We start from the raw sequence: 8,876 nt of genomic DNA on the forward strand, positions 1-8,876 counted from the left end.
CAAGCTAACTAGAAAAACAAAGATCATATAAAAAGTCAATAAGAGTCTCTAGTTAGCTACACTAATAAAGAATAAATTTTTGAATTAATCATTAAAAGTAATCCAAAGCAAATCATAAACGCATAAATATAATCGTACTCGATATTCGAACCGTTTATACCCCCAATCACAAAGAAGCCCTTTTCGAAGTAAATATAATATACCACCACACTTCACGAAGTAAATATAACACACCACCGCCGCTGTTGCGTACCTACACCCTCGTAAAGGTTTCAGATTATCAAATTACAGGTACGAGCTACTTCAGAAATAACAGCTCCATCTTCCACTACAGTTAATTCCCATTATAACGTAATATCAATTTGTTTTTGAAGTATACACTAGATCAATGAACAGAGACCCCTATTTTAAAAAGACAAACTTGTACTTCACCAGTTTGCTTTGAGGAACACCACCCCAAAACAAAACCATGGATTCCCAAAAAGAATAGGAAGAAAACAACTTGGGCTACAGTATAGGCATAGTGATGAGCAGATATTGACCAAGAAAGTCGTAGCTTAAATAACATACTAGTATTTGTGTTTAGACGACTAAAAATGGAACAGATAAATTAGTCTCTATGAACAAAATTGCCAATGAAACTCAAGGTTCCACCTGATTCATACTTCAAACCTGCCTAGTAGAATCATGGCAGGTTGTCAAATCTAAATACCAATATACCTAGCGACAAAAATATGTTACATCTGTGAAAGGCGACTCGACAATTATTTCTGCACTTCAGCAGCTGGCTCTACTACCTCTGCCTCAATTGTCTCTGGGACATAAGTTGAGGAGGTCGTTTGCTGTTTGAACTCGCCAGCAGATGTTCCCCATTTTGCAGAAAGAGCCATGCTCATCATTTCGTAGATCTTTCCCCCAAGCTGTGCAGGATTTTCAGGCTGCATCCAATCACAAAGGCAGAATTGAAAACAGGTCTTCTAAGGGTGGGGGAAAAAAAGACACCATAATAAGGGTAACAGTGGTGTTTCTTGTCAATACCAAACACCTTCAGATTTTTGAACTACATTTTCAACCACCAGCGAAACCAACAAGATAGATCAAACATCTCGCACGAGAAATTAATATCTAATGTCAAGATTAAATAAAAACCAAGAATCACTGGATATTTCACATTACACATATAATCATAAGCGTAGAAGTTTAATTATACAAGAAAACAAATGTTACATTCTAAGTAGCAAATGTTTCCTGTTTTGATCACATTTCAATTTCTGAAGCAGAAAATCAATTTGGGACATCAAGAAAAATGGGCGGACAACAATCATGGGAAGGAGGGATCACGCAGAATAGGCTCACAAGAGAGAATATGACGTCATATGCAGTATGAGAGAACCTGATCATATCAGTTTTGGATCACCTATTAAGTCATTATTCTTTCTTTAGATCCCATGTGTATCTTTAAAATGGAAATGTGTCATACCTAATGGGCTAAGTAGATCACATCACTGGTGCATAAACTAGAATGATCAATACCTAGTGGGCTAAGTATGCCCCAAAGGAACCTATCCTACAGGTTATTGAGGTATTGTATGTCAAAATGTCAGTCACCACGAATACACGATGCCATACTAGCTTGCTAAAGCCAAAAACAAACTAGACTGAAAAATGCCAAACTGCCTCAGCAAAATTCTTTAAGCACCCAAGCTTGATGCATATTGTGACAAAACTGCCTTCGGCATTATCAGTGAAGCACATTCAGATACCTTCTGGGCTTCAATTAAGGTGCGTCTACCCCAATTACAACTTGACATCATTTCTAGTCCAATACTTTAAAGCCAAAACCAAAATGTTTTACTATAATATTCCAAGAGAACAATTTCCACTGAAAATAAGTTAATAATTACTTACAGTGAAACCACTTGAAACAGCAGCAGTATCATATAACAGATCAACAGCTCTCAATGCTTCTTCATCATTTGGGTTACTCTGACATGCAGCCTGCAATATTCAGAAATTAGCAAGATCAGGAAAAAAAATGTCTTTTGAGTAGATGCATGATCAAAATAAGAAAGTGTTTAAACCGTTCAACAAAGTTAGCTTTGTCCAACAAATTCTCATACATTTAATGTCTTGATGATTGGATGTTCAGGATTTATTTCAAAGATTCTCCTGCTTCTCATAAAGTCCAAGCTGGAGGAATCACCCATAGTTTGTGCTTTCATTAGCCTGCAAATAGATGAAATCACTTAACAAGTTACAAAACTAAACTAACTTAAAAAAAATGTCAGCACTGGAAGAAAAATTAACCTAAGTTACCTCTCCATATTGGCAGACCAACCAAACTTTGCCGACACAAGAACACAAGGTGACGTGCTCAAGCGATTTGAGATCTGGACTCCTGCAACTTTCTCACCCAGCCGTTTCTTTATCCAGTCACAAATTTGACCAAATTCCTGCTTCATCTCTTTTTCCTTCTCCTCATTTTTCTCACCTAAAAGTATTTAAACATTTAAGATACCAAACACTCTACGTCAACCATAGAATACAAAATGTGGAACAAATTAAGCTAAATTTCAATTAAAACAAAGAACAAATTAAATGCCAAAAACGTACATAAGACACTCAGTTAAGAGAAAAAAGGATAAATTAGATTATCTAGATTTCCAGTTAAACAAAGATGAATAGAATGCCAAAAAAAATAGAAGAAAAAAAGAAAAGGTAAAATATCTAATTAAGAGAAAAAAGGATCAATTTCCAGGAAAACAAGTATCATGTAACCATATTCATTGAAGAATTACATATTGCTTACTAAAAAGTTCATACAAAAGTAAAGTTAACCTAGCCAAAGTAAACAGTTAACCAGCATTCATATTGCCACCCTAAGTAAACCAAAAGTTAAATGAGAATATTAAAATACACTAACCTAGATCCAAATCTTCTTTGCTGATGTCAACAAACTGTTTATCCTTGAATTCTTTAAGATTTTGGACAGCAACCTCATCAATAGGATCAACTAAGAATAACACCTACAAACAAGAAAGTGCATAATACCATGAAGCAAGAACACTTCTGCAAATAAATAAATAGATAAATATATTCAAAGCAAGAGCTCATACTTCAAGATCCTTTTCAAGAAGTTTCTCCAAGAAAGGGGTGTTCCTTGCACTATTTACACTGTCAGCAGCAATGTAATAAATGTTCTTCTGCTCTGGCTTCATGTTGTCAACATACTCGTCCAGGCTTATTGGAACATCCTCACTCTGAGATGAGAAGAATCGCAAGAGTGGCGCAAGGCGCTTGTGATTTTCTTTATCATCAAGGATGCCCAGTTTAATGTGTTTGCCAAAGTTCTCCCAGAACTTATCATAATCCTGTTCAAAGAATGGTAGAGCTAAATCAACAAAGTTTGGGGGATGATTAAAAGACAAAAGAAAAAAGAAAACAAAGTCTCAAACAAAAGATACAAGTTGTAGTTCACTTTTGGAGTCAGAATAATGGAATGAATGACTTCTATTTCCACCAAGAAATATCCTTGTAAGAAGGGAAATTCTTCACTAAGAAAATCCTGAGACAGTAAACATACATCTTTATTTTCGCTCATTGCTATTCCATTGATCATATCAAATGCCTTGCGGACCAAGCGCTTCCTCATGATACGTATCTTTCACGCAAGCAAATAGAAGATCATTAGTACAAAAGTTGTCAGAAGACCCAAAAATATAAGAAAAAAGAAAAATTACATAAAAAATGGATAACCAAATACAAAGCCCCACCCCAACACCTCCCCCCCCCCAAAAAAAAAAAGAAAAGAAAAAATGAGATTATTCCCGTAATCAACAAAATACACATGAAATGAAGAAATAATTCATAGCACTTACAATACGACTTTCCTGAAGGATTTCACGCGAGACATTCAAAGGGAGGTCATTGGAGTCCACAACACCCTTGATGAAGCTCAGGTACCGTGGGAACTGTACATTCACAGGAGAGGGATGCCTATCAGATATCGTTTATGTAGAGCCTGCAGTAATCTCAAACTAAGCACTTCTTGCTTTCTTACCAATTCACCATCAAAGTCATCTGAAATGAACACCCTTTTGACATAAAGCCTTATATTCTTTGTCTTGGGATTGATTATATCATCCTTTCCCATGGGGGCAATTGAAGGCACATAAAGTATGGACCTAAATTCCACTTCGCCCTACCACACACAGAAAGAAGGGGTTAATGCTTACTAATTGGCCATTAATTGCAGCATCCAAATGAAGCATGAATTATCCAGGTGGATAAATGAAAAGCCAATTTTTCCTGTAAGATGTCATCTTGTTCAATTAAACATAATTTACACAAAACCCTCTGCTTTTCTACTGCAACCATGATCAGTTATTTCATCACATGAGAACCAAAAGTGTGCTTATTATTTTGTGAAATAATTTGGCAAATGTTATTAGAAATGTATTCAAAAAGGGCAGTAGACTGTGTAAGCAAAATTATTTCACTAACCGAACAATAATCATACATGTTAGTTAAGCTACCTTCTTCCCAAACCTATTATTTATCTGTAAAATTACATTTTCTTCCAAACCCTTGAACCAGACCTCAGCTTAGTTTAGAATCTATAACTACCTCAGTAGTAAAATGAGTTGATGCGAGAGGCTCCAAGTACTCATTGAAAGTCTTCTTGTAGAATTCATTATACTCCTCTGTGCTTACTTCCTTAGGATTTCGAAGCTGCAAAAAGCAGGAGCTACTTAGAATTCCCACAAACAATAGCTAGCATAATAGATAGCAGATTAGAGACTGACCCATATTGGTTGAGTCTCATTTGTAAGGTCCCAATCCCAGTATTTCTCAACAACAGTCTTGGTCTTCTTCTTTTTCTGTTACAAATGAAGGATTAAGATGTCAGAAAGATAAACATGTAACCCATGGTGGAACTACAGCAACAGTAGCAGATGAATACCTCGGTCTTGTCACCTTGATCATCCTTCTTGGCCTCAGATGGGTCCTCATCCACCTCAACCTGCAAGAGAGCCACAAGCTCATATCAGAAAGGCAAGAGTAAAAGGTTGGCCAACTAGACAATTGCAGCACTTGACCATCCTTCTGTGCAAGGGGTATAGGAAATAAAAATGGAAGCCAACATGTTGAAATCAATAATATTTATCTTCTTTCTGCTGGACACTAGGGAGAGATGAGCGGTCCATTGGAGCAATCAATGATACCCCAGAAACAGTTTGAGATACTGTACCTCTTTTGTGTATCCCTTCTCTTGCCAGGTGTAAATTGGGAAAGAAACAAATTGGGAGTAGTTCTTCACAAGCTTCTGAACTCTTTCTGGATGAGCAAACCCTTTATCGTCACGCTGGTTAAACGTAACAAAGCAGGAGTTCAAAACATATACTGTGAATGTCTCGAGCATGAGAAAACATGTAACAATTACGGGTAACCTGGCTACCTTCAGATATAAAGTAAGTCTAGTCCCTCTAGGAATGAGCTTTGCAGGGTCAGTCTCCTCTCGAATGGTATAGGAGCTAGAGTTGGCCTCTCCTTCCCATACATATTGTTTATCAGATTTTGGGCTTTTAGTCGAGACTTCAACCTTTCAATGACAAGGGCAGACAATCTAAGACAAAATTACAAGAACGCCAGGCCATGACTTGCAAACTTAAAGATAAAGTAATTTCCAAAATAGCATGCCTACCCGTTCAGAGACAAGAAAAGCTGAATAGAATCCAACACCAAATTGGCCAATTAAATTACTGTCACCACCAGAATCCTTACTCTCCTGTAAAACAAAACACATGACAGTAAATACTTGCATTCAACTATTAAGACAGCAAAGCACGGTTTTAGTTGGGGGAGGTGACCTTCAATGCTTTCAAGAATTTTGCTGTTCCACTTTGTGCAATAGTACCAAGGCAGTCAACAAGTTCCTCACGGTTCATACCAATTCCAGTATCCCTGGACAGAGCAACTTATGTTATGACAATTTTAAAGCAGAAAGGGGGAAAAAATGCACAATCTGAATTCAACTCACGTGATTGTAACTATGCCATTGTCTTTATCAGTTTGGATACGAATATCAAGATCAACAGCATCCTTCAAAAGCTCTGGCTCTGTAACACTAAGAAACCGCAGCTTGTCCAAGGCATCGCTTGCATTGCTATAATTCAAAACAGCTGATATCAGGCTAATTGTGTATATGAGATCAATATTCATATTTGTGTCAAGAGATTGTAATATTCCTTTCTAAACCTGATAAGAAGCTTCAGTTATACACAATCAGCATGGTATAAATTAAATATGACTAAAATAATATCAGCGATTAACATATACAGGTATCATAAGATAAGTCTCCAAAAGACCTGATCATCAGAAGCATAAAGCACCCATAACTCGTACTAAATTCTAAAACAATCCAAAATACTCATTTTGATATCATTAAGAAAAGTAATAAAACTTGACAACATCATCACAACAGTAACTTTATTTCTTCCCTCCAACAACAACAACAAATGCTGCATGGGAAAAGGAGGCACCGTGTATAACCAAACCAGCTGGTAGTGATACACTAAAAGGTGAAAAGAGAACCAGGGCATGCCTGATAAGCTCTCTAAGAAACACCTCCTTATTACTGTACAGACTGTTAACAATAAGGTCCATCAGCCGGCTCACCTGTTGCATAATAGACTACTAATTAGTTATTGAAAAAATAAATTTGCTCTCCCCATATAATTCAGTTAATCAGGTCAAGTGATGCTCACCTCCGCTTGGTACTCATACTTTTCAGGTGGAGGATTGGAAGAGGAATCAGATGCGGCTGCAGTAGATTCATAACGGATTCTCAACAAATGGTGGCTGCTTCCAAAGTTAAATTGCTTAATGGGTTTACCACAATTAATCTGTCTGGTGGTTAAAACCGAGTACCATCTCACGTTTTCATCATTCTCCTCCACCTGCTCAACAATTTCCCAGAAAAAAACAAAATTAACATAACATTAAAAAAAAAATCCAAACATCATGTAAGGACAAAAAAAATGAAACAACATAATGTACAAACAACTAAATTCAAAAAAAAAGATACAACTTTTTACCAAATTTCAAATTTTCTACTCTGATGACTACAATATAGCTGTAACTTTTCTTTTTATTTCCTTCATTTAATTTTTTTTAATTTCTTTTTTTCGTCCATACTGGAAATTGAAGGTCGAAAAAGACGAGTGCTATCAGAAACTATTACAAAAATGGAAATAATTCAACAAATCCCGCAAAATAAAACTCCAAAGAGAACAAATTCACTTTCAATTTCACTGCCACTGATTCGCTTGAAAGAAACAACACACCACCAATTATTAGTACCATAAATCCCAACAAAAAGCTTTTGGTGTGCATATATTGTTCTCTATTACGAAACATACTGATTTGTGGAAAATGTTGGAAGAAGAAATTGAGGCAGTAGCATTGCGGAAACGCGTGCAGCCACCGGCGCGAAGGATGGTGGAAACTGAACGCCCAGAGAGCCTGTGCATCTTCTTCTACACCGCTTGATGATACTGAATCGAAAAATTTGAAGAGGGTTGGAATGAATTACGGTAGAAATTGCTTGTTCGATCGTGCGAGAAGAAATAAAGGTCTGCAATGGGGGAGTAGGGTTTTAGGAGTGCAGTCCGAAAATCGTTGGAAGCGGTGGGGGGTTTAAAGGGTTTAAGCTTTGGCACAGAAGCTTCTGGAGAGTGGTTTTAAGTCTGAGGAGACCGGAGAACAGATGCAATTTTTGGGGGTAATTAATACTAATCGCTCGTGGGCCGGGGTCTTATATTATGATATTATCTAAATCTATTAATCTCGTGAATTAAAATAACCTAGAATGTAATCCCTTTGTTATGGTTTTATGGCCGTTTTCTATTTTTCTTTATTTTTATCTCATGGTTTAATTTGGGCCTTTTTATTATGTTTCTTGGTTTTGGGTTTTATATTGTTTGGATCTTAGGCCCCGTTTGGAACCTGAGTTTTTTAGAAATTTATCTAAAACTTTACTGTAGTGCACTGGATAAGTTTTTGGAAAAATTTTTCAATATGAAAAACTTTTTTTCCTTTTCTTTTTTTTTTTCTTTCTTTTTCTTTTTCTTTCTTTCCTCTCTTCTTATTCTTCTTCCTTCCCCCTCTCCTTTCCCTCCCCCGCCACCTCTGCCTCCGACGTTGAAGAACCAGCAGTCATGGTCCAAATTTTTTTTTCCTTTTTCTCTTCCCCTCTGCTCCCCTTCCCCTTCTCCCTCCCGATGCCAGAGAACTTGCAGCCATGGTATTTCCTTTTCTCTTTTTTTTTGCTTTTTCTCTCCCCCTCTTGTGAGAACCCTCACTTTAAAATACAAATTATCCCAAGTTACTTGCATTACTCTAAAAGTAAATCACTTATAATATGTCCTTGCATTGCATTCTACATGCATTATAACATTTCCCTTGCATTGCATTTCATTACCTTTTACTTAAATTAAAACATTTCCTTTACTTGGTATTATTTTATTTCACCGCATACTCTATAACCAAATATTCTTTTTATTGTGATTGGAACTTTATATGATAGTTTAGGAGTGTTAGTAAGACATTGGAAACATTTGGAGGATAGAAACATGATTTGACAAAGATTAGAGAGAGAATGACCAAGATTGAGATAAGTGGCAAAACCTTAGCCATTCAATCTTTTTGACCAAAGAATTAGAGGAAATTTAAACCATTCTTGGTTCCATTTTTCTTCATGTTGGCCGGCCACCTTGAAGTTTCCAAGGGAAGAGAGAAAACTCCCTTTCATGCCTTTTAAACCCTAACTTGATCTTGAGCAAAAATCAAAAGTGAAGGACTTGAATTAGTGGAGT

At 36.5% G+C, this 8,876-nt stretch overlaps 1 protein-coding gene across 1 annotated transcript; it reads right to left on the reverse strand.

The window, feature by feature from the left end:
• Positions 1–323: 323 nt before the first annotated feature.
• On the reverse strand, positions 324–7,711 carry LOC113762055 (heat shock protein 90-6, mitochondrial). The gene is made up of 20 exons (XM_027305301.1): positions 7,422–7,711; positions 6,768–6,959; positions 6,605–6,678; positions 6,041–6,166; positions 5,871–5,964; positions 5,705–5,788; positions 5,459–5,602; positions 5,252–5,365; positions 4,964–5,023; positions 4,806–4,880; positions 4,627–4,731; positions 4,061–4,201; positions 3,879–3,971; positions 3,584–3,661; positions 3,117–3,371; positions 2,924–3,026; positions 2,317–2,491; positions 2,121–2,226; positions 1,909–1,998; positions 324–938 (listed from the first exon to the last, which is right to left on the reverse strand). Exons 1-20 carry the CDS (start codon positions 7,530–7,532, stop codon positions 765–767), a joined length of 2,394 nt encoding a protein of 797 aa, XP_027161102.1. The 5' UTR covers positions 7,533–7,711; the 3' UTR covers positions 324–764.
• Positions 7,712–8,876: the final 1,165 nt, after the last annotated feature.

This window comes from Coffea eugenioides, chromosome 2 (assembly GCF_003713205.1).
Source record: "Coffea eugenioides isolate CCC68of chromosome 2, Ceug_1.0, whole genome shotgun sequence".
Taxonomy (NCBI): Eukaryota; Viridiplantae; Streptophyta; class Magnoliopsida; order Gentianales; family Rubiaceae; genus Coffea; species Coffea eugenioides.

Bases quoted from the DNA above. Each gene is read 5' to 3' on its own strand.
- LOC113762055 (XM_027305301.1), bottom strand. From the start codon at position 7,532: ATGCACAGGCTCTCTGGGCGTTCAGTTTCCACCATCCTTCGCGCCGGT. The intron at 6,679-6,767 runs GTGAGCATCACT...ATTATGCAACAG, and splicing joins AGTATGAGTACCAAGCGGAG to GTGAGCCGGCTGATGGACCT. The intron at 3,027-3,116 runs GTATGAGCTCTT...TCTTGTTTGTAG, and splicing joins TTCTTGAAAAGGATCTTGAA to GTGTTATTCTTAGTTGATCC.